Source organism: Erinaceus europaeus, chromosome 15, assembly GCF_950295315.1.
Source record: "Erinaceus europaeus chromosome 15, mEriEur2.1, whole genome shotgun sequence".
Taxonomy (NCBI): domain Eukaryota; kingdom Metazoa; phylum Chordata; class Mammalia; order Eulipotyphla; family Erinaceidae; genus Erinaceus; species Erinaceus europaeus.
This window is the reverse complement of record NC_080176.1, coordinates 65,558,700-65,585,638: the sequence shown is the minus strand read 5'-3', so window position 1 is coordinate 65,585,638 and position 26,939 is coordinate 65,558,700. Positions and strand designations below refer to the sequence as shown.

Genomic DNA, 26,939 nt, shown 5'->3' with positions numbered 1-26,939 from the left:
AAACCACTACTCTGGTATTTTAAAACTTCACTGTCTTTTTCCAGGAAACTTCCAGCAGGTATAATTTACTATTGTTTGTATAAATATCACAACTGGGTTAATGTTAAGACTGAAACATGTAATCACAATGTCTTTTATTATCTTTAAATGAGGAGTAAAGCATTTAACATAGTAGTAGGTAAAAGGAGGAAAATAATTTTACTCACTGGATTATCAGTTCCTACGTCAATACACACAGGCAGGCACATATCAGGCCTGATTCCTGCACAAGCTGTATACAAACAAAGTTTTCCCACTGGAATTCCCATTCCATAGACACCCAGATCTCCGAGACCCAGAATTCGTTCTCCATCAGTCACCACAACTGCCTTAAGTATAAAAATACATATGCATTAAAAGCTGTGCAAAAGAAAAATATTTTTAAATGATTTTATTAATGCATTTTCACATTCACTTAAAAATAAAACTGTTTCTTGACTAACTTTCAAAGTAAATGAAGCATTCCTAAAATTCTAGCATTTCTAGAATCTGGATGTTAGAGAATTATCTAAATTTGATTTCCCCTCTGTCTTTAGTTTGTGAGCAGAATGCTTCTGACAGGAGTCAACTTAAATATCTTCAAAAAAGCTAAAATAGGGGAGAGGTGAACAAACTTCTGATAGATTTCCATAGAGAGAATCAAGAATTTAGAAATAAATGACATATATTCCACCATAACAACCTAAGCCATACAAGAAAAAGTAATGGTGAAAGAAAAAAGGATCTAGAGTTTTTTTTTTTAAAAAGTATATATACCTACCTATAAAGTTTTAAGATGATAAATAAAATTATCTGATGATTTTTTCCAGATTATGAGAATTAATGATTAGTTATCAAAGATTATTTTGGTAAGGAAGACGTGTAATAAAGGCAAAATAACAAACATTGAATCTTACTCCAGATTCTAGATAAGTCATTGGGTTTTATTTTTTGAAAGTTAGATTGAATAATATTTGTTAATTGCTTAAAGATAAATTTTAGATTAAAAAAAATAGAATGTATTCTCTCTACCATCCACCAGAATTAAAACTGCTATAGCAGTTTAATGTATTTTCTTTAGTTAGGATAAGAATTAGATGGGATATAAATTAGCCATGAGACAATGGTGTGGACAGTGATCAGGCTCACCTTACTAATTCCATTTCTATTCACGAGCCAAACACTATGCCATTAACTCATAAAATAATCATATCATGGTCTGCTCAGAGTACTAACTCTAACTGCATTGAGTACAAAATCAAAATAACAACAAAAAAACTCTTCTAGGAAATTTAGAGTTAACTTACAAGAAGAAAAAAAAGCATTGTGAGAAGGAAGGTTGTGCTATTAGTACCTTAACATGATTTTCTGGCCAGTTATCCACAATTGATCTAACATGACCTCTGTCTGAGATTGAAATAAATAATCCCCTGCAACAGAACAAAAACACCTTTGCATTTCACAATAATTTTTTCTAAGTTTTTTGTCATAACTGGGAATACTTAGGTATTTTATAAACATTATGACACAGTATAAGCAAATTTAGATAAGTCATAGGGGTTTAGTTCCAAACATTTCAACTACTTCAAATTGTAATTGTACTGCTCACACATTAGCTACAATAAAGATTATTATTAAATGATATAATAATTTTACCCAAGAAAAGTTCATTTGCCATATTTAAATAAATCAAATCCACTTTCAGCAAAACGTAATACAGAGACAAGTCATCAATGCAGGCAAGCATAAGGCTAAATGACTCTTAAAACTAAATGAAACTGAAAATGATATCTGAAGGAGGAATAAAGAGGAAAAGTATAGTAATTTCAAATAAAAGCATTAGGAAAAAGCAAGAGCTTATTTTAAAAACAAAGTATATTGCTATCCAATTGATTTAAGTAGTACTGGTTCAAAAAGAGAGGAAAGAAGGTTCTAGACTATAGGTTAAGCAGAGATGAGAATCAATAAACACCCAGTTCCTTTAAGCTGATTTTTACATTCAATTTTCTCAGTGATATATTAATTTGGGTGTTATCGTTCTAGTAAAAATCAGTTGTTTTAAATAATTTATCAAACACAGCTTCATAACAGAGCCATTTGATGAGTTTTTAAAAAACACTAAAATACCTACCACCTCCAGAGATTCTAAATTAGCAGGTCTGGAGTTTAATTAACTACCAAAATTTACTGGCCATCATATATATATATATATATATATATATATATATATATATATATATATATATATATGTATGTATCTCAAGATGCAAAAAAAAAAAAAAAAAAATCCCACTGCATGACTGAAAAGTAATGTTCTTTATGTTTCACCTCACACCTCAGTTCTCTACTCTGTAGAAACAGCAAGTCAACACGAGGAATCTTTAAAAAATTTTTAAAATATTTATTTATTTATTTTCCCCTTTGTTGCCCTTGTTTTTCGTTGTTGTTGTAGTTGTTATTAATGTTGTCGTTGTTGGATAGGACAGAGAAAAATGAAGAAAAGAGGGGATGGGGTGGGGGAGAGAAAGACACCTGTAGACCTGCTTCACCACCTGTGCAGTGACTCCCCTGCAGATGGAGAGCTGGGGGCTCAAACCGGGATCCTTACACAGCTTCGTGCCATGTGCGCTTAACCCGCTGTGCTACCGCCCGACTCCCAACACTAGAAATTCTTATGGAACACTACTACCTGGGCCCACGTCTAGATTAACTCAATCAGAATCACTGTGGGTAGGACCCAGGCTTCTTTTTGTTTTGTTCTTTTACTGTTAATTTTTAAATTTTACTTGTGTTTTTTTAATCTGGATCAAGAACCACTAAGTAAAACAAATTACGAAAGAGTTGAACAGCTGAGTTGTATCAGAATTTTTTTTAAAGAATTACTTTATTTATTTCATAGTAGTCAGAGTTTCACATGACAATGAGAGAGAGGTCAGGGCATCACTCCAGCACATGCAGTAAAGGGGATCAAATTCCTGCTTCACGCATCAGGCATGAAAGTCCAGCAGTCTATTGGTTGAGCTATTTTGCCGACCACTAAAGAAATGGTTTTGAAACATTAACTGATGGCAACACTGAGAGTACAACAGTATTCTCAAATGATCTCCTAGGGTATACCTGCAGCACTTTGATCAATGGTGTTCATTAAAATCTAGACCTCCATTCTGCTTTTTATCAAAATCTTGGCAATGAGGAGAGGAAAGGAAGCAGAAATTAACATTTAAAAGAAGTCAAACATTAGATTTTGAAATTCCAGGTAGGAGTAGGCTGAGGGTAAATGCTATCACATACTGTACTGGTTTCCATATTTATGTCAGTATGTAAGCAGGACATGGGAAAGGTCTATATATATATATACTGAAGAAAATGAGTTTAGAAGAAGACAATTCAAATTTATTAAAAAATAATGCAACAAACTAAAGCATCAGTTTCTTTTCTTTTTTCTTTCTTCTTTTTTTTTTAACCAGAGCACTATCAACTCTGGCTTATGGTGGGGGACTGAAACTGGGACTTTGGAGCCCCACGCATAAGAGTCCTTTGCATAACCATTATATTATCAACCCCCACGTAAGCATCAGTTTCCTCATCTGACCTCAGCTTTTGTTTGCTAGGTACTAGTATCCCTCTTTTAAATAACAAGACAGATCTAGAGGGATAAAGTCATTTATGCAAGAGCTTGAGTCAATGCCCATTCCAATATCCTTTTTCAGTTAGAGTATTTGGAGATAGCAGAACTCTTTGAAGTGAAAATTTAAGAGAATTCATAAAAATAGCAAACAGAAACCAAAGTTGATGAAAAATGAGAAAATCAATCCCTAAGTCGGGCCAGACTGCTAAAAACTCCAACTGATATTGCTGGAAATTTGCCACCAGAATAGTACCCACCATTTTTTATATAGGAGATACAATTCTAATAACCATAACTCATAGAAGGTTAAGAATGAATGATGCTATTTCTACAAAAATAAAAGATATGAACATGTTGAGTTTTTATTAATCCCTTCATGGTGTATAAAGTAAAAAGTGTGGGTGAGATAAGACTACACCACATAAAGTAGAAATGAAATAGGTGTTACGGAGTGTTATTCTTTCTACAGATTAGCCATCTATAAATGTTTTTAAAAATAAATCTTACTTTGGTCTTCTAAAAATGTGTCCATACTGGGAACAGGCAAGACCAACTGTTGGTGTGTATACAATTGGCATTAGACTTTCAATATCATCTTGTAGAATTCTGTAGAACAATTTCTCATTTCTTTCTTGAATTCCCATTATATAGATGTATCTGAAATTAAGCAAAGAAAATAATGTCTATACCATTCAGAAGTGCATTCAAAGGTTTAGCCTCTGCAAGTTAAATCTCCTGTCTAAAGCTTAGCACCCCTCTCTCAGCAAAGAAAACCCCAAATGTCACTATTTTTAACACACAGGACTGAAATTTCATAAAAATTATATTATGTTTAAATGGTAGATGCCGATGAAAAGAGCTAATATTTAGAACAACAGCTAATATTTATAGAGTCCTTATCTAAGTCAGGTTCTCTAGACAAAGGCAGTGAAAAGATCATCACGAGACAACCCACCATTGAGGAGTTATTGCTCAAGTGTTACAAACTCCTTGAGAGGCTGCTTCTGTTATGTATTTCTCCTCTTACAGAGAAATTCCTATCACCTGCCCAAGCTGGTTTCCGCCCAGGAAGATCTACCTGCGAACAAGCCCTGGCCCTCTCAACTTACATTGAAAATGGATTCCAGAAGAATTTAAAGATGGGTGCTGTCTTTGTTGATCTCACAGCAGCCTATGACACGGTCTGGCACTGTGGTCTCCTAGTCAAGATCTCAAGATGCCTGCCTCCATGGGTGGCCAACACTATATGGTTTCCTCTCTAAAACAGAAGATTCCGGGTGCATCTGGGTGACAAGTCTAGCAGATGGAGACTTGTCTCAAGTGGTCTCCCCCAGGGCTCTGTTCTGGCTCCTACGCTATTTAATATTTACATCAATGACCTCCCAGAAACTTCTTCAAGGAAGTTCATCTATGCCGATGACATCTGCTGTGCAACTCAGGCATCAAAGTTCGACATCCTCGAGGAAACACTCACGAAAGACATGTCTCTGATATCTGATTACTGTAAAAAATGGCGACTAATCCCTAGCACTGCAAAAACGGTATCAACTGTTTTCCATCTACACCATGCCTCGGTCTCGCGTGAGCTGAATGTGCAGCTTGGCGATACGAGAATCCGGCATGAAGCCCAGCCAGTCTATCTTGGCGTTACTCTCGATCGCACTCTGTCATTTCACAAACATCTCATAAAAACTGCAGCAAAGGTGGGCGCGAGGAATCACATCATTGCAAGACTGGCCAGCTCCTCATGGGGCGCGAGCGCTTCCACACTACGATCATCATCTCTGGCATTATGCTATTCCACTGCAGAATACTGTGCCCCAGTATGGTTCCATAGCCCCCATGTCCACCTGGTCGATTTCAAATTATATTCCTCCGCGAGGATAATTTCTGGAACCATCCGTTCCACCCCGGTTCCATGGCTGCCAGTTCTTAGCAACATCGCCCCGCCAGATATTCGTAGGGATGCGGCATCATCTAAGTTCATTTCCCACGTCTATGCTCGACCAGACCTGCCAATATACGCGGATATCTTCGCCCACCCTGTCCAACGCTTGAAGTCTCGTCACCCAATCTGGTCCCCTACGCCTACACTGAACTTCTCTGTTCCAGACTCTTGGAAACAGAGTTGGCAGTCAGCTGAGGTAAAGAACAAACACCTCATCACAGACCCCTGCAAGCGTCAACCCGGCTTTGACCTAGCACGTTATGATTGGGCCCTCCTCAATCGCTATCGAACAGGCCATGGCCGGTGCGCTGCTATGTTCCATCGCTGGGGAGCCAGAGACGACCCGAACTGCCCCTGCGGCTACAGACAGACTATGACCCACATAGTCAACGACTGCCACCTCTCCAGATTCAAAGGAGGTTTCAAAACTTTACATCAGGCTCAACCTGACGCTGTTGACTGGCTACGGAAGAAGGGCAAATGCTAGAAGAAGAAGAAGCTCAAGAAGACTGACACACAAATAAGGATGGAAACTTAACTGGTATTCACTCAAATATTTACTAAATACCAACTATGTGCAAGACAGTGTTTCTGAACAAGGGTCATACTCAGTAACCCCTGTCTTGATGAAGTTCATAACTGAGTAGGCTTATAGGCATTATTTGATCTATACAGAGCACAGGTGTAGCATAAGAGAGGTAATGATCAATTCTTATGAACAATGACTTAAATACAGTTTAGGAAGCAGGGAAATGTTTTGAAAAATTGGTAACCATCTTGAATTAACAAAAGCTGACTTATCTTCCCCTCAACTAATTTTTCCTTCTGTTATCTTTTTATTCTTGATTTCTTCTTTTCCTATCCTATTCCAATTGACTAAGTCAAGTCTTCCAGTCTATATTCTATATGCTAAAGACTTTTCAAATATATCCTCCCTCCACCTGCACCCAAGTGCCACTATCTTTTCTCATCTCAAGGGCTTTTCAACTGGTTGTTATACATGCAGTTTTGTCCCTCTGCTCTAATCTCTTAAAAATTTAACTCTTAATATACACTCCTATTAACTTATAGTCTCACAAATTACTATTCAATTTATACAAGAGAGAAAAGATGGATCGAATGTCTCAAACTTTTTGTTGCACAGAACACAGCTCTGAGTATATGTTCCTTCAATCTAAGCACTTAAGACTTCAAACTAGTAATCAGATTGAATTTTAACAGTGGGCTATAAAAAAAAAAACTTAACTCTAATCAAGGGGCTAGACAGTGGCACACCTGGCTGAGCACACGCATGCTAATACACAAGCAACTGGGATCAAGCCGCCAGTCCTTACCTGCAGGAGGGAAGCTTCCCAAGGGTTGAAGCAGTGCTGCGGGCATCTCTTTCCCTATCTCCCCTTTTTCCCTCTCAATTTTTTGTCTCTATGCAAAATAAATAGAAATCTTTAAAAAGCTTAACTCTGACGATTTTTATTCTTAAACACCTTCTAAGAGCCATTAAAAAATAAAATAAAAGGGCCTGGTGATGGCACACCTGGTTGAGTGCACACATCATAGTACACCAGGAGCCAGGCTCAAGCCCGAGGTCCCATCTGCAGAGGGGAAGGTTCATGAGTAGTGACAGTGCTACAGGTGAATCTCTTGCTTTTTAAAAACATTATTTATTTATTTATTTATTTATTGGATAGAAACAGAGAGTAATTGAGATGAGGGGAACTAGAGAGGGAGAGACAGACACCTGCAGCTCTGTTTCACCACTTGTGAAGCTTTCCTTCTGCAGATGGGGTCTAGGGGCATGAACCTGGGTCCCTGCTCACCATAATGTGTACACTTAACCACGTGTGCCAATGCGTAGCCCCAATCTTTTGCTCTTTATCTCCTCTTCCCTCTCAATTTCTCTCTGCCTCTATCCAAAAGAAAAAAATTAATAAATAATAAAAAAGTTAAGTTACAACAGAAGGATGAATATGGGATGATCTCACTCTCAGGCCGAAGTTGAAAATCAAGATTAGAAAAGAAAACACAAGTCGAACCTGAAATGGAATTGGAGTATTACACCAAAGTAAAAGACTCTGGGGTGGGTGGGTGGGTGGGTAGAATACAGGTCCATGAAAGATGATGAATGACATAGTGGGGGTTGTATTGTTAAATGGGAATCTGGGGAATGTCATGCATGTACAAACTATTGTATTTACTGTTGAATGTAAAACATTAATTCCCCAATAAAGAAATAAATTACTAAAAAAAAAAAAAAAGTTAAGTTACTAAAATAGTTACACGACCTCAGCCTACTTTTTAGTTTTGTCTCCTTCATTCTGCACTTACTGGAATCAAATGCACCATGACTCTTTCCTTGGAATTGCTACTCGCTCTGCATTCTCTCCCGGGAACACCCTCTATTCAGCCACAGTCCTACTCACACCTTCCATATGCCATGTTCCCTGGGGGTCTTTTTCTGCTTGTTCTACTTGCCTACCACACAATTATATATCTTAAATTTCCCTTTTTTCAGCTCCCCTAACACCATACTCCCTCTTTTGTAACCCTCTTTTCACTTTTCTATCTTCCCACCAGCCTAGATGATATGAGTTAGAAACTACTGCCTTATACACTTCCATGCTTCTAGTAATGAGTGAGTATATGAACTACAACTGGTGTGCAAATATTTTCTGACTAAACAAGGAGGAATCTAAGTTAGAAGAGAAGTCTTTTCTACACAGAAGCATGGGCAGAAATCCTACCAACAGGCAAGAGTTAAAGGGCAAGAGATTTCTTCTCTACCTAAGGAAGAAAACTAACAACAGGGCTGTAAGATAGAAAAGCTTTATGAAACAGAAGCAGAAATATTAAGAGGAACTGATGGTCTATTTAGCATGTGAGAGCTGTACAGTTCTTGGGCCGCCTTAACATTATCAATCACTTTCTCCTTCATCGCACTTTGGTCACTCTACTGAGTGCCTCACACTGATTATTACAGTCCTCGCTGAGAACTGTTTCAGTTTAGTAATCTAATGTTATTGTTTCACACTCTAATCACAACCCTCTACTCTCTGGCTAGCTATCTAGTGCCTCTATCATTGCATTAAGCTTGTGTATTTTCACCTTTTCCATGAGAAAACAACATTGCTGGACAGAACAGCACCAGTACAAACAAGATGGACTTATTTTCTCTTTTTCTTAATATTTGTTTATTTATTTATTGGGTAAAGGTAGAGAAATTGAGGAGGCAGGAGAAAGATAGCTGCAGCACAGCTTCTTGATTTGTGAAGCTTCTTCCCCCTTGCAGGTGAGGACAGGGAGCTTGAACCCAGGTCCCTGCACGTTTTAACATGTGCTCATCCAGGTGCACTACCACCTGGGCCCTGAAGAGCCAGTTTTCATCCAAACATACTTCAGTCTCCTATCCAATTCATTCAACCTTGGTCCTTCTTAGTCTTAGTCACAAGCTTCATATTCTACACCACAAAGAAAATCAAGGACCTAGCAGGTATGATAAGCTTTCACAAGTTCTGCACCACCACTTGCTTTAGTATATCTGGACTTATACCTGTATTTGCTCATGCACAGAGAGTGAGCTGGTCTTTTTTTCTTGTTCAAGGCCAATCACTCTACCACCAGATTTGACCCCAGACCCATACACTTTTTCTTTCTCTGAGATATAAAATTATTCTTCTTTTGGGGTTTATTCCTTCCATCTATGAGCATGCCCAACTTCCTTCCCGTCTGAAACATTCTCCCATAAGCCCATATCCTACTCTGTTTACAGTTCAATGTCTTTCTGCTTGCTCTTATCTAAACTTCTTTTAAAAGTTTATTAATTCCTACCCCACTCATTCATGTCTCAATCTATTCCATTCACCTTTTGGCTCATATCAAAGAAAGTACTGGGAGTCGGGCGGTAACGCAGCAGGTTAAGTGCATGTGGCGCAAAGCACAAGGACTAGCTTAAGGATCCCAGTTCGAACTCCCAGCCCCCCACCTGCAGGGGAGTCGCTTCATAGGCGGTGAAGCAGGTCTGCAGGTGTCTGTCTTTCTCTCCCCCTTTCTCTCCATTTTCTCTCTGTCCTATCCTATGACAACTACAATAAAACAAGGGCAACAAAAGGAATAAATAAAATATTTTTTAAAAAGAAACTACTCACCAGTTTTCAATAATTAATAATCTATACTTAATAAATCTACAGACATTTCAATCCTTTATTCACACTGGTCCCTCTCTCGAGAACACTTGCCCTTTTTTTCTCATTTTGCTTTCTACTTCTAAGACACTGCTTAATTTTCAGTTGTCTTCAGCAAGCTGACCTGCCAAGGTAGGCTAGGTAAACTTTAAAGCATCCACGTATCTTTTTCATATTGTCCTACACACGACTATACTTCATCCAAAATGCAATGACAGAGTATAGTCACAAAGAGTATAGTCGGATGAGCTCATAAGAAGTAAAGCTTTTCAGTACTAGGGTAATAATACACTCAATTCTGCCTAGCACAGTTTCTGCTACTCCTCTTTTTTACGCCCCAGAGTATCTTGGATTGGACAATATATTATATGGCAATCACATCTCTTTTATTTATTTATTCCCTTTTGTTGCCCTTGTTGTTTTATTGTTCTAGTTGTTTTTGATGTGATTGTTATTGGATAAGACAGAGAGAAAGATAGATACCTGAAGACCTGCTTTATTGCTTGTGAAGTGACTCCCTATAGGTGGAGAGCCGGGGGCTCGAACCGGGATTCTTTTGTTGGTCCTTGTGCTTTGCGCCACCTGCGCTTATCCCACTGTGCTACCACCCAACTCCCTGCAATATCACCTCTTAACCTGATTATATCTTCAGTGTCTAGTGCAGTGGCATAAACAAAGTACATTAGTAAAAGTGATTAAATAGAATGTGTGCAAATAAGATGGTAGTTTTTGTTTTGAATATCCCATTTAAAACCAATGTTCTCTGTGATTTTAAATAAAATGAATTTTGCTAAATTTTACTGTAGTGAACCCAAGTATTCACTGAAGGGAGCACTTAAGAATAATAATTAACTTCCCCACACCTATGGACATCTAATCTTTGATAAGGGGGCCCAAAGCATTAAATGGAAGAAGGAGGCTCTCTTCAATAAATGGTGCTGGGAAAACTGGGTTGTAACATGCAGAAGGATGAAATCGAACCACTTTATCTTGCCAGAAACAAAAATCAATTCCAAATGGATCAAAGATCTAGATGTCAGACCAGAAACAATCAAATACTTAGAGGAAAACATTGGTAAAAGACTTTCCCACCTACACCTCAAGGACATCTTTGATGAAATAAACCCAATTGCAAGAAAGACTAAAGCAGAAACAAACCCATGGGACTACATCAAATTGAAAAGCTTCTGCACATCCAAAGAAACTATTAAACAAACAAAGAGACCCCTCACAGAAAGGGAGAAGATCTTCACATGCCATATATCAGACAAGAAACTAATCACCAAAATATATAAAGAGCTCAGCAAACTTAGCATCCAAAAATGGGCTGAGGATATGAACAAAACATTCACCTCAGAGGAGATCCAAAAGGCTAATACACATATGAAAAACTGCTCTAGGTCACTGATTGTCAGAGAAATGCAAATTAAGACAACACTCCTGTGAGAATGGCATACATCAAAAAGGACAGCAGCAACAAATGCTGGAGAAGCTGTGGGGACAGAGGAACCCTTTTGCATTGCTGGTGGGAATGTAAATTGGTCCAGCCTTTGTGGAGAACAGTCTGGAAAACTCTCACAAGGCTACATGGACCTTGCATATGATCCAGTAATTCCTCTCCTGGAGTTACACCCCAAGGACTCCATAACACCCAACCCAAAAGAGTTGTGTACTCCTATGTTCATAGCAGCACAATTCATAAGAGCTAAAACCTGGAAGCAACCCAGGTGCCCAACAACATATGAATGGCTGAGAAAGCTGTGATATATATATATATATATACACACACACACACACAATGGAATACTATACAGTTATCAAGAACAATGAACCCACCTTCTCTGACCCATCTTGGACAGAGCTAGAAGGAATTATGTTAAGTGAGCTAAGTCAGAAAGATAAAGATGAGTATGGAATGATCCCACTCATCAACAGAAATTGAGAAAGAAGATCTGAAAGGGAAACTAAAAGCAGGATCTGACTAAATTGAAAGTAGGCACCAAAGTAAAAACCCTGTGGTGAGGGGTAGACATGCGGCTTCCTGGGCCGGTGGGGGGGTGGGGGTGGGTGGGTGGGATGGGATACAGTTTTTTGGTGGTGGGAATGGTGTTTATGTACACTCCTAGTAAAGTGTAGTCATATAAATCACTAGTTAATTAATATGAGAGGGGAAAAATTAATTGTATGTCTTGAAGTTTTTAAAACACAGACTGAATCTTCTTAATATATAGGCTGTCTATTTGATATGCGGACTCTCTCAAAAGTCTAGACCAGAGGCAACTAGTGGCACAGATATTTACAAGATACTGGGTACTATACAGCATACCCTAATAAAAGGACTTTTCAAAGTTAACCCAATTACCAAATAATGTGATGATAACATTAACTATCCATTGTCTTTTTGAACCCTAAGACAGCAGGAACCTCACATCTCCACTATAGAGCCTATATTTCCCCCAGTCCTGGAACCTTAGGATAGGGTCCACTTTCCCGCATGCCTCTCCCAAACCATATCAAATAATATTGCATCAGCCGATCGCAACCTAATGAACGCAACGATTGCCACCTCAACATGCTTCAGCTCAGACTGTGTCCAGAGACTTCACGAGTGGAATGACATCCCTTCAGCTTCATTACTCGGGTGAGACCTTTCCTTTCATAGCATTCTCTAATTCTATCCCAGGTGGATCACTTTCTAACAAAGTCCCAAAACCTAGATATACACCAGTTTCTGTGAGAGAGAGCATATGTTCACACGTATCCATAAACTACTGCAAAATGTATACCTGAAAGCAGTACACTAGAGTTTGCAGTGAGTACCTCCCTAACACTTCCTCTCCACTATTCCAAGCTTTGGATCCATGATTGCTCAACAATTTGTTTGGCTTTGTATGTTAACTCTTTTCAGCCACCAGGTTCCAGATGCCATCAGGATGCCGGCCAGGCTTCCCTGGACTGAAGACCCCACCAATGTGTCCTGGAGCTCCGCTTCCCCAGAGACACACCCTACTAGGGAAAGAGAGAGGCAGACTGGGAGTATGGACCAACCAGTCAACATCCATGTTCAGTGGGGAAGCAATTACAGAAGCCAGACCTTCCACCTTCTGCAACCCACAACAACCCTGGGTCCATGCTCCCAGAGGGATAGAGAATGGGAAAGCTATCGGGGAGGGGATGGAATATGGAGACTGGGTGGTGGGAATTGTATGGAGTTGTACCCCTTCTACCCTATGGTTTTGTTAATTTATCCTTTCTTAAATAAAAAATAAATAAAAATAGTAATAATTGGGGTGTAAGAGATGTATGAATAAATGGAAATGGAAAAGAAAAAAAGAATAATAATTAACTGACAAAAGCACAAACTCCAATATAAGACAGTATATATTTCTCATGCCATAATAACCATACTACTCCAAATTCTTTTCTGATCAGAACATCAATATAAATCTGACATTCAATCAATTCTTACTTTTCCAAAGGTCCATTCATTTTTTTTATGTTTCTATGGAATCGTAGGGCTTGAATATCTTGTGTTTCTATTTTGGGAGGTAGAAGTCCTTGAAGACCAAGCATTTGTCGTTCCTGTAGTGTAAATGCCATTCCCTAAAAAGAAAAAGATCAGACAATGAACTTAAAATTAAACTTAATACTGTAAAGAAGTCCTAAGACTAACCTTTTTAAAAAAAATTTTATATATATTTGTTGTTGTAGTTGTTGTTGTTATTGATGTCGTAATTGTTGGATAGGACAGAGAGAAATAGAGGAGGGGAAGTCAGAGAGGAGGAAAGACAGACAACTGCAGACCTGCTTCACTGCTTGTGAAGCGACTTCTTTGCAGGCAGGCAGCTGGGGGCTTGAACTGGGATCTTTTCGTCGGTCCTTGCACTTCGCGCCATGAGCGCTTAACCCGTTGCACTACCGCTTAACCCGTTGCACTACCGCTTAACCCGCTGCACTACCACCCGACTCCCAAGACTAATCTTATCTAGTACTGGTCAGGGTGTAGGAAGTGTCACCTTCATACTGTTGTTGGGATTATAAATTGGTTTAGACTTCCTGGAAGGCAATTTAACGTATTATCTAAAAATTAGCACACTTCATGCCTATGAACAAATACTTTTTGACAAGGGGTCCCAGAGTACTAAATGCAGAAAATAATTTTCTCAATAAATGGTGCTGGTGAAATTAGGTTGAAACATGCAGAAGAATGAAAATGGATCATTACATATCATCTTGCGCAAAAAGTCAACTCATTTTGGGTCAAAGGCATGGAAATTAGTCTAGAAACCATCAAATACATAGAAGAAAACACTGGCTGAATACTCGATAATGTTTGCTTTGGAAACATGTTTGAAGACAATCTCAACAGCAAGAAAAACAAAAGCAGAAATAAAACCATGGGACTATATCACACTGAAATGCTTCTACACAGCAAAAGGAACCATCATCAAACCATAAAAGCAGCATACAGAATGGGAGGTCATTATGGGTCATACATCAGATAAAGGATAAGCCAATGACATAAAGAATTCACAATACTCAACAAGAAAAAAAAAATAACCCCACTAAAAAATGAGAGGGTATGAAAAGAATTTTCACCAAAGATGATGTCCACATGTCCAACAGACATGTAAAAAAATGCTTAGCCAACTGTAAATAAAGCCAACTGTAAAAAAAAAATGCTTAGCCAATGTAAATAAAGACAACAATGGACACCTCTTCACACCTGTGAAAATGTCATACCTCAGAAAGGACAGAAACAATGTGTTGTTGAACTTAAATTGATTCAACCCCTGTGGAAAACTGGAAGTTACTCAGAAAACCAGAAATGGATCTACCCTATGAGACAGTACAGCGCCTCTATCAGGGATGGATCTATACAAAGAACACAAAAACACCTCTCCAAAGAGACCTCTATATGCCTGTTTTCACAGTGGCATGATTTGTAATGGAAGCAATCCAGATGCCTGACAACAAATGATTGGTTGAGAAAGCTGTGGTACATACACACAATGAAGTATGACTCAGCTGTAAGAAATAATGAAACCACCTTCTCCATATTTTAGACAGCATTTGAAGGAATCACGTTAAATGAGATAAAATAGAAGAATGAATACAGGATGCTCTCACTTACAGGTGATACTTAAGAAGCAAAACAAGGGTGTTGTTAAAATTCGGGCTGGCTCTAGCTGGCCGGGCTAGCTTCACGGGCGGGTAACAGAGACAACCAGAGACATACGGCTGGGCAGGGAAGCTGTATTTCTTTATTCAGGAGCAACGATTCATAAACTAAGACAAACTAATCACCAAGCAGAACTCTGCTGTCTCTTTGCGGCGGCGCAAGCACTCTCGAACTCGGCAACTCTCCAACTCTGGAACTCTGCCGGGGTTCCTAGGGGCGGGGCCAAGCGGGCCGGGAAACTAACTGGACTGATCCAATTCTCTTGGCGGGGGAGAATTAGAACAACCCAATGTAAAGCATACAACACAAGGGGAGTCGGGCTGTAGCGCAGCGGGTTAAGCGCAGGTGGCGCAAAGCACAAGGACCAGCATAAGGATCCGGGTTCGAACCCCAACTCCCCACCTGCAGGGGAGTCACTTCACAGGTGGTGAAGCAGGTCTGCAGGTGTCTATCTTTCTCTCCTCCTCTCTGTCTTCCCCATCTCTCTCCATTTCTCTCTGTCCTATCCAACAACGACAACAATAATAACTACAACAATAAAACAAGGGCAACAAAAGGGAATAAATAAAATAAAAAATTTAAAAAAAGAAGCAAAACAAGAAAAAGAAAACATAGCGTGAAGCTTGGACTAGATGTACTATACTGCAGCAAAGAAAGGTCTCTGGACTACAGGGAGATAGAGGGGAGGGAAAGAGGGTGTCGGGTATCCAGCACATGATGGTGGAGACTTGGTTTGGTTTTGGGAGCAGTCCCCAAAACGTACTGTGGGGAGATAAGAAACTATACCCTGCACCCCATAATGACCCTGGATCCATACTCCCAGAGGGATAAAGAATAGCAAAGCTATCAGGGGAGGGGATGGGATATGGAGTTCTGGTGGTGGGAAATGTGTGGAGTTGTACCCTTCTTATCCTATGTTTTTTGTATTTCCTTTTAATAAAAATTAAAAAAAAAAACTATACCTATATGCCAACAGTTGTCTTATAAACCATTATTTCCCCCAATAAAAATGATTTGGAAAACAAAAAAATTAATACAGTGAAACAGACTTTAACATCCGAGGCACCAGAAATGCTAGATTCAGTGCTTGGCACCACCATAAGTCGGAGCTGCACGGTGCACTGATTTTAAAAAAAAAAAAAAAAAAAAGGCAAATCCTCTACAACAGAGCAACTCTACTTCTAGATAGCAATTGTACATAAGTATAAAGAGAGATACATAAGGAGATTATTTGTAACACTGCTTATTATTCATTGGGTACTACAAATTAAATATCCACCAGTTAGGGATTAGTAAAGGAGTGAATGTTGTTTTCATACCATGAGGTACCATCCATACCATGAAATAATATGTAGCTAAACACAAATTTATAAGTGTATAGTAGAAAATTCTCTCAAATATACAGCTAAGAAAAAGAGCAAGTTATAAGACACACTCTCATTATTAAATGTTAAGTTTATAACCCCCCCAGTGTACATTATTATACAAATGTATGTACATCTAAGAAATAAAAGAATAGTTTGAAAGAGAACAAAAGGGGCCATGTGGTGGTGCACCTACTTAAGTGCACACATTACCATGTGCAAGGACCCAGGTTCAAGTTCCCAATCCTACTATCAGTGGGGAAGCTCCACCAACAGTGAAGCAGGTCTACAGGTGTCTCTGTCTCCCTACCCCTGTCTCAGTTTCTGTCCTATATAATAAAAAACAAAAATGGAAACAATGGCTGCCAGGAGCAGTGGACTTATCATGCAGGTGACAAGCCCCAGTAACCCTAGTGGCAATAAAAAAAAAATAAAAAGAACAAAGCTGACAAGAGAGGCTATTGTTGGCAGAAAGGAGAGAAGCTGCTTAAGAGGAAGAGGAAAAGAAGAAGTGATACTTAAGAAAAAGTTACTCTAAATTAGTCAAAGACAAGTATCATATGGTTTCACTGATGTGTAGAATATAAAGAAACAGATCAAGCAAGCAAACCAAAACAAACTAAAATCCAGAGAACAGCTGGGTGGTGAGCAGAGGGGAACATGGCCGGAGGAAAAGGGGTAGGTGAAATGAGTTAATTAATCATTTATTCTCTAGACTTAAGGGACACTCAAAAGTGCTTTATTTATAATACAGAAGTTAAAATGGTCATTAATTCTTAAACCAACTAGGCTGGTGTTAATAAGTGAAGCAACATTTACCTCAATAGAATTTTGAAATAAGTCAATCTGGATGGCAAAATAGTTTACTCAGTCTACTGCTGGCCCCCACTACACTGAAGGAAACTTTGGTGTTATGGTTTTACTCCACCCCCTTTCCTGCTTGTCTTTCTCTGGAAAACAAGCAAACAAATAAACAAATAAGCAAGTCAGAAGCAGTGAAGTCCTAAAGATGGCAAAGAAAAAAGAAATCTCACACATACACTGACACAGCACTCTATAAGTTCAGTGCAGTCTTTATCAAAGTCCCTATAAACTTCTTTAAAGACTATTTTATAAAGGAATAGAATAAATACTAGAGATTATCTGGAACCACAAAAGACCCAGAACTGCAAAGAAATCCTAAGAAAAAAGAACAAGAGGCACCACGTTTTCTAACTTAAAACTACATTGCAGGGAGTCGGGCAGTAGTGCAGTGGGTTAAGCGCAGGTGGCGCAAAGTGCAAGGATAGGCGTTGGCGTTAAAGACTCCGGTTCGAGTTCCCGGCTCCCCACCTGCAGGGGAGTCGCTTCACAGGTGGTGAAGCAGGTCTGTAGGTGTCTATCTTTCTCTCCCCCTCTCTGTCTTCCCCTCCTCTCTCCATTTCTCTCTGTCCTATCCAACAGTGACGACATCATAACTACAACAATAAAACAGGGCAACAAAAGGGAATAAATAAATATTTAAAAAAAAACTATTTTGCAGAGCAATAATAATCAACACGGTGTGGTACTGAAACAAAGAAATATTCAGATCAATGGAACAGAACTGAAAGCCCAGAAATAAGTACTCATATACATGAACAGTTATGACAAACGAACCCAAAATAGAAAATGAGAATAGAAAAGTCTTTTCAATAAACAGTGTTGGGAAAGTTGAATAGCTACACGTTGAAGAATGAAACCAGACCATCATGTACAAAAGTCAATTCAAAGACTGGCATAACGGGCCTGCTGTGTCATGCACATGACCCAGGTTCAAATATGTTCCCTTCTGCACAGAAAATAGATTTATGGCTTTGATATATTTTACTCTCTCCCTGTTTCAGTCTATATTATAAAAATGACTAAGAGCATTGAAGCCCTGGTAATGACAACAACAAAGTAAGTCAACTCAAAATTGATAATAAACATTTCATGGTGTTTGTTTTGGAAATATCTGCAAGATTCAAGTTTAACAGCAACAAAAGCAAAAATAAATCACCAGAGTTAAGTCAAACTAAGACAATTTTTTTTTTCAGCAGAAGAAACTACCCTTAAAAACAGACATCCTAAAAATCACACACACACACACACACACACACACACACACACACACTGACACGGCACTCTATAAATTCAGTGCAGTCTTTATCGAAGTCCCTATAATACTAATGAATAATAATACTAATACGAGAAACACATGAAAAAATGATCCAAGTCAAGACAACAATGAGATACCACTTCACTCCTGTGAGAATGTCACACATCAGAAAAGGTAACAGCAGCAAATGCTGGAGAGGGTGTGGGGTCAAAGGAACCCTCCTACACTGCTGGTGAGAATGTCAATGGGTCCAACCTCTGTGGAGAACAGTCTGGAGAACTCTCAGAAGGCTAGAAATGGACCTACCCTATGACCCTGAAATTCCTCTCCTGGGGATATATCCTAAGGAACCCAACACATCTATCCAAAAATATCTGTGTACACATATGTTCTTGGCAGCACAATCTGTAATAGCCAAAACCTGGAAGCAGCCCAGGTGTCCAATAACAGATGAGTGGCTGAGCAAGTTGTGGTATATATACACAATGGAATACTACTCAGCTGTAAAAAATGGTGACGTCACCGTTTTCAGCCGATCTTGGATGGACCTTGAAAAATTCATGTTAAGTGAAATAAGTCAAAAACAGAAGGATGAATATGGGATGATCTCACTCTCAGGCAGAAGTTGAAAAACAAGATCAGAAAAGAAAACACAAGTAGAACCTGAAATGGAATTGGCATATCTCACCAAAGTAAAAGACTCTGGGGTGGGTGGGGAGAATACAGGTCCATGAAGGATGATAGAGGGCATAGTGGGGGTTGTATTGTTATATGGGAAACTGGGGAATGTTATGCATGTACAAACTATTGTATTTACTGTTGAATGTAAAACATTAATTCCCCAATAAAGAAATAAAATAATAATAATAATAATAATAAATTCTTAACTCTTGAATGTGTAGGTAAAAATGCTCTGAATGAAATAAAAGGTTTCTTCTATCCCCCCCATCCCTTGCCAAAGTTAGAATAATCTATCGGAAGGAAATTACCAAATATTTGCTGATAATGTTGATAACATGACAAGTGATTCATAATGCCCAAACTGGCAACGATATTCAGTTATAGGTCAGACTAACAAAATGATAAAATGTCACCTTTCACAGCCCTGTTAGCAGTATAGTGCACAAAGTGCTGGCTTCTCAAGCATGAGGCCTCCAGTTTGATATCCAGAATCGCATGTGCCAGAGCCATGCTCTGTTTCTCCCTCTCATTAATAAATGAATTTAAAAATAAAGGTCACCTTGAGGGAATAACCCACATTTGCATAGTATTTTATATCTTTAACATAACTACAATTTTTCTTTTTTTCTTATAGGAGTGGAAATGAAGAAACTGGGAATCAGAAGAGGTTAGATCTACACTGAAGAGTATATAGCCATTAGAAGGCAGGCTGAGTCTCTTACTGTTTTTATGATCCCAAATTACTCTAGGAAACTATTAAGCATCATGAGTTCAACCCCACACCATATAGGATGAAGTGGTGTTCTGGTCTCTCATACACATTTATAAAGACCTGAATCCAGCCCCTATTCCATTAGAGGACGCTTCAAGGCTGTAGTGCCTTTCCCTTTCTATTTCTGAAAAAGCCAGCCTGGAGCAGTGAATGAACAAACGAATGAAGGAAGGAATGAAAGAGGGAATAAAGGAAGGAATGAGTAAATAAATCCCACACCTGGGCAGATGTCCTGATCAGACTACTCTTCTGGATTTTTTTTTTTAAACTAAAGCTAGGAAGCAAAGTCAATACTTTTCTGGTGAAAGAAATTGTGAGGGGTTAAATCTGGAAGGTACACCTTTCAGCCACTAAGTTGCAGGTGCTACTATGGTTCTATCCTGATTTCTCTGGGAAGAAGACCTCACCAAGTGTTCTGGAACCTCCCTTCTCCAGAACCCTACCCTACTAGGGAAAGAACAGGCTGGGGGTATGGATCGACCTGCCAACACCTATGTCCAGCAGAGAAACAATTACAGAAACCAGAACTCTCACCCTCTGCTCCCCCATAAAGAATTTTGATTCATATTCCCAGAAGGGGAAAAATGTTAGGGGAAAATGGCCAGAGGTCTCTGAACTCCAATCCCACCAGGACCTGAGAAAGAAGAGGAAAAAATGAAGGACACTCAGAAGTGGCAGTGGGTGTAAGTTTGACTTGGAGGGGAGTAGAGGGGCAGCACTGTGGAAGAAATGTGCAAAAATATATAAATATAGACAGATAATTATGAAATAACAATCCCTAAGTCCCCTGTGACCCTGAGAAGACTACTACAGTTTCTAATGGAGGGAATGGGGACTCAGAACTCTGGTGGCAGGAATGGTGTAGAATTATATCCCTGTTGCCTCATAACTTTGTAAATCATTATTAAATCACTAATAAAAAAAGAGAAAATATATTTTAATAGTTATCTTCAAAAAAATTGGAGGGAAGTACAAAGCAGCCATGAGTCCTGCCATGTGGACAAAAGTGAAGAACACATTAATGCAGAAAAAGCAAATACCAGCTTTAGTATAAAGCAACAAATGCAAAAAGGAATTATACTTGAGCAGTCTAATACATGTACATCAGGCCATTACCAGGAAGAGATAAAATACACGCTAGTGCTTAATGTCACAAACCTTGTTTGTTCTTGGGTTCAACATAAGTGGCTTGCCTTTCTCTTTTATGTGGAAGTGTCGACATGTCTGGGTACAAGGAGTGCCAACTATTCTTAATCGGGACAACATTTTTCCTTTTACCTGGGGAGAGAAAAGATAGCAGTGATGAGGAACATGATAAAATTTTCCATACATCAGACTGGACAGGTATTCATAGAAAGCTTAACTTTCTACATGTGAGGAATCTTCTTTTCAAAATACATTTATGTTTTTATAGGCCTTTGGATTTTCAAAGGGTAATAGCAAGTATCAAATATTAACTGTTTCTAATCCGCACAAGTGTGGCAAGTATGTATTTCCCACTTGGCAGAGAAAGAACTCAGAGGTTCAGAAACATCTAGGGGCTAGCAAGCAAATGAGTGTGGAAGTTTCAGTTAGAAGTGAAAAGTAGGGGGTCCGGCGGTGATGCAGTGGGTTAAGCGCATGTGGCACAAAGCACAGGGACCAATGTAAAGATCCCGGTTCGAGCCCCTGGCTCCCCACCTGCAGGGGAGTCGCTTCACAGGCAGTGAAACAGGTCTGCAGGTGTCTATCTTTCTCTCCCCCTGTCTTCTCCTCTGCTCTCCATTTCTCTCTGTCCTATCCAACAACGAACAACATCAGCAATGGCAATAATAATAACCACAATAAGGCTACAACAACAAGGGCAACAAAAGGGGGAAAAAATACCCTCCAGGGGCGGTGGATTCATGGTGCAGGCACCGAGCCCAGCAATAACCCTGAAGGAAAAAAAAAAAAGAAGTGAAAAGTAAATGATAGGAAAATCTGGAACATATACACTTAGAGGAAAAGAAGCTATCGAGAATTTTCATGTAGATTTTTAAATTTAAAATGAGAAATTTAAAGCACAATATCCAGTATTTACAGTAATGTACATTTTCAGTGGTTTTGAAAAGCTGTTCACTTAATATTTTAAAATCATGCAAATTGGCTAGAAAACACTTATATACTCCCATATCCATCACAAATATGACAATTTTTAAAAATGGAGAACTCTACCCAATATATTAAACCCATCAACATTTACTGATGGAAACAAGAGGTTTTTTTTTTTTAAAAATGTTCTTTTTAAACAGCTATTTTTTAAAAAATATTTACTTATATTTATTTTTCCCTTTTTGTTGCCCTTGTTTTCTATTATTATAGTTATTATTGTTGTTGATGTCGTCGTTGTTGGATAGGACAGAGAGAAATGGAGAGAGATGGGGAAGACAGAGAGGGGGAGAGAAAGACACCTGCAGACCTGCTTCACCATCTGTGAAGCGACTCCCCTGCAGGTGGGGAGCTGGGGACTCGAACAGGGATTCTTACGCCAGTCCTTGCGCTTTGCCCCACATGTGCTTAACCCGCAGATCTTTTTAAAATGTTTTTGTATTATCTTTGTTTATTAGAGACAGCCAGAAATAAGAGGGAAGGGGGTGATAGAGAGGGAGAGAGACAGAGAGACACTCGCAGCCCTGCTTCACCACTTGTGAAGCTTTCCCCCTGCAGGTGGGGACCGGGGTTCAAACCCAGGTCCTTGTGTATTGTAACATGTGCGCCCAACCAGGTGTGTCACCACCCAGCCCTGAAATTAGAGATTGTTTTGCATATCAATTTTCCTATTAAAACTAAGTTATCCAGGGGCCAGGAAGTGCTGCACCTGGGTGAGTGCATGTATTACGATGCTCAAGGACCTATGTTCAAGCCTTCAGCCCCCACCTGCAAGGGGGTGGCCTCTTGAGTGGTGAACTAGTGCTGTAGGTATCTCTCTCTCCATCTCCTTTCCTCTCAATTTCTCTCTATTCCTATCCAATAAATAGGGAAGATAAAAAAAACTCCTTTTAAATAAAAGTTAATACACAATGGCAATTTATCACAAATATCTTGCAATAAATTTTAAGTGGATTTTTCTACATTAAAATTATAAATGTCTAAAATTTGTATTTCTAATGAAGAAGTCCATGGTCTATATATACGGTACGGCAAAAGCATCTCACTGAAATATTTTAAAGTTAATTTTTACAGAGGTGAAATTCACAAAGCATAAAATCAACCATTTTAAAATGAGTAATTCCAGGGCTGGGGAGATAGTATCCTTGGAGAGTGCACTGCTCTGCCATGTGTGCAGCCCAGGTTGGAGCCTGGCCCCTACCGCACTGAAGGAAACTTTGGTGTGTGGTCTCTCACTCTCTCTCTCTCCCTGCCTCTGTCTCTGAAACAAAACAGAAACAAAAATTCCAAGGGATTTTAAAAGTTCATAATGTTATGCACCATACCCTCTATCTAGTTCTAAAATATTTACCATGCCAGAATGTAATGCCTCCCCATTAAACTGCTAATCCTTGTTAGTCTACCCTCCACTGCCTACATCTACCAAGCTTTCAGTCTGTATGGATTTCCCTATTCTGAATGGTTCATGTTAATATGGTGCCCCAAAAGGCCACAGAACAAGAAATCTGTATGACAAGCACCATCACAAATGATGAGAGGCATACCACAAATAACTGATCAGTTTTCTTCAAAAACATTAAGTTGTGAAAAGGCAAGGACTAGGGCACTATTAGAATTTAAAGAAGACTAAACAAATACAGCAACTAAGTGCAAGACCTGCCTAGGTTGGGAACTGCATATTGAGAAAAATATCATACCAGGACAACTACAAAACTAGGAGATAAACTATATCTCAGATAATTTAAAATGTTCTGAATCTGATAACCCTGCAAATACACAATGAAGTATTAAGAGACCAAGTGGTATAACTTCTATGACCTGATCTGCAGTAATTTCAGAATGAATTTTAAAAAGAAGTTGAAACAATGACTTCAAGTAGGCTAGTAAATGCTAGCATTCTAATTGCATGAAAAGACGTCAGTGAGGACTGAAATAGCAGTAAATTAAAGGTTGGAAAATATATGACCTTCAACAACTATGTACCTACTGATTTTCCAAGAAGAGGTTCTAGGGTTCATTTCTCTTTTCACTTAGCAAAGAGCAGTCTTTTCTGATAGAAATCCAGAACAACTACAGGATATCTTAGCTGTTTACATCAATTCCAAAAAATGTGTAGACTGGTAGCAAGGCTGTATTTTTATAGAAACAAATAAACAAATCTTGAACAACTGAAAAAATCCTTTAAGAAATCACACTTAAAAAATATTTTATTTCCCAGTACTTTTATTAGTTACAGAGAAGTTTCAGGTTGATAAAGTCTGTACCCCTCACCCAGTTTCACTTTTCCTGAAAAAAAAAAAAAGTGTTTAACTTGGTCCTGGTACTGGGGAATGAACAGAGTAGCTAGTTCATGAGTGATAGCACCAATGAGATGCCTCCACAGGCCAATTTGTTTTTAACACTGCATATTTAATGACTGTAACACAAAGAGAGGAGTGGGAGAGATACCAAGGTGCTGCCCGCCACCTGTACAGCACCCTCTGCCAGGACTGCACCCAGGCCTCACCCACTGTAAGGTGTGTGCTCCACACCTGCTGAACCATTCCCTGGCCCAAGGTTTCCCAATATGTGGAGCAGGTTTTTCTTTTGTTTGTTTATTTTTTCTTAATATTAGAAAAGAATGCTTTTCTTTTTTTCCTCCCCTTTAGTTACTTTGCTGTTTATCATTCTTATTATTATTGTGGTTATTGCTGTCATTGTTATTGGATAGGACAGAGAGAAATCGAGAGAGATGGGGAAGACAGAGAGGGGGAGAGAAAGATAAGACCCCTGCAGACCTGCTTCACCACTTGTGAGGCGACCCCCCTGCACATGTGCGCTTAACACGGTGCGCTACCCACCAGACTCCCAGAAAACTCTTCTAAAAGAAATAACTGTTCAAAAGACAGTAAGAAAAACTAACCACCTTTTGAGGCAAATACAAATTACCCTTTTATCTCCCAACCTCTATCACTCAAAGCTAACCTTTTCTTGGAGAGGCATTAAATTCTAACAATAACCTGGTAGTATTTTCAAAGAAATTGGAATAATATTTATCACTTTATTTAATGATCTTAGCATTCATTTGCGTGTGTTGAAAAACTGAAGGTAGGAAAGGAAGGGAATGAAAACTTGTCCCCAAATACCCAGTTTTCTTTTCTGGAAGCAGATAATGAAATCCATTTCCTGTCCTAGGCTTATTTTGAAAATTAAGGTTTGTTTAAACACACACACACACACACACACACACACACACACAACTGTTTAAGTTTAATGTTTAAGTTAATGGATTCATTGTCAACAGAAACATTAATGGACAAAATTATCTATTTAATACATAATTATGATGTTGGAACCTATTATTTGTTTTTTTAACATCTAATATATTTTTCAAATCACTTTATTGGGAGAAATAATGATCTGCAAGAGAGTTGATGTCATGTAAGTATATGTAAGTACCTTATTCCCCCATGATAGGTGTCTACATGCACTTGGTCTTGGGCACCCACTTAAATCCTCTCACTACTCCCTTTAGAACCCTTGGCTCTGCTAAAATAGACTATAGCTAGTCTAAGTTTCATCCTATATCCTACTCCTTTTACACCTTAAACTGTTAAGTGAGAATGAGAGAAAGATCAGAGCACTGCACAGCTCTGGCACAAGCAAAGCCAAGGACAGAATCTGGGGTCTTACAGAATTACCTCTCTAAAGAAGTTTTTATTACATTACCTACCTAAGTACATAAACCTCAAACTAAACTGTGCTTTATTCTTATTTACATATGTACATTATTGGATATTTGTCTGAATCAAAATGATAGTTGTGATAGGAGAGCTTTAGCCACCATCAGTTTAAATTTCTTAATTTAAATGAGAAAAATGAAGTTCTGAGGCAGAGACTGCCATGTTCATTATCACTTGCCTAGTTAGTGGAATCAGAACTCCATATCCCATCCCCTCCTGATAGCTTTCCTATTCTTTATCCCTCTGGGAGTATGGGCCCAGGGTCATTATGGGGTGCAGAAGGTGGAAGGTCTGGCTTCTGTTAATTGAGAAGCAGTATTTTGCATGGTGTTCCCATGTGGTGACCAGGGGCTCAAACCTGGGTCTTTGCACATGGTAAACTGTGCACTCTACCAGGTGAACTACTGCCCAGTGTCCCCTAAAAGTAACTTTAAAAATTTTTTTGTATTTATTTTCCCTTTTGTTGTTCTTGTTTTTGTTTTTATTGTTGTAGTTATTATTGTGGTTTTTATTGATGTTGTCATTGTTAGAGAGGACAGAGAGAAATGGAGAGAGGAGGGGAAGACAGAGAGGGGGAGAGAAAGACACCTGCAGACCTGCTTCACTGCCTGTGAAGCGACTCCCCTGCAAGTTGGGAGCCAGGGCTCCAACCGGGATTCTTGAGCTGGTCCTTGGAGCCTCGCACCATGTGCGCTTAACCCACTGTGCTACTACCCGACTCCCTGCTAAAAGTAATTTTTATAGTGCCTTTAAAACAAGTTAGGCATTGGGCCAGGTGGTGGCACACCTGTAAGCACATACATTACAGTGCACAAGAACCCACCCAGGTTCAAGCCCCTGATCCCCACCTGCAGGGGGGAAAGCTTCATGAGTGGCTGAGCAAGGTTGCCGGTGTCTCTTTTGGTCTCTTCCTCTCTACCTCCCCATCCTTTTAAATTTGTCTCTATCTAGTAAATAACTAAAATACTTTTTTAAAAAGTAAAAATATAAATTGAGGAAAAAGCCAATATATGCCAAAAGTTGGTTCAAACACTAAATGAGAGAGAGATAGATACAGGCTTAATGCCAACTAGAGGCCTCAAGGCAGTATGGGAAAGAACTATACTTAGCTTCATCTGTTAAACAGTTATGAAAGGTATGATACAGCAAATCCTAACAATGGGATTTTCAAAGTTAACCTAATTGCCAAATAATTTA

At 38.9% G+C, this 26,939-nt stretch overlaps 1 protein-coding gene across 1 annotated transcript in view; it reads right to left on the bottom strand.

Moving 5' to 3' along the window:
• ME2 (malic enzyme 2) overlaps positions 1-24,142 on the bottom strand; it is a 57,629-nt gene extending 33,487 nt beyond the window's left edge. Inside the window, exons 1-6 of the mRNA XM_060173890.1 lie at positions 24,008-24,142; positions 21,049-21,168; positions 13,242-13,375; positions 4,154-4,303; positions 1,373-1,448; positions 207-368 (exon numbers count right to left, since the gene is read on the bottom strand). Of these exons, the coding sequence (XP_060029873.1) occupies positions 207-368; positions 1,373-1,448; positions 4,154-4,303; positions 13,242-13,375; positions 21,049-21,156 (630 nt within the window). The 5' untranslated portion in view covers positions 21,157-21,168; positions 24,008-24,142. The remainder of the gene's footprint in view (positions 1-206; positions 369-1,372; positions 1,449-4,153; positions 4,304-13,241; positions 13,376-21,048; positions 21,169-24,007) is intronic.
• Positions 24,143-26,939: the final 2,797 nt, after the last annotated feature.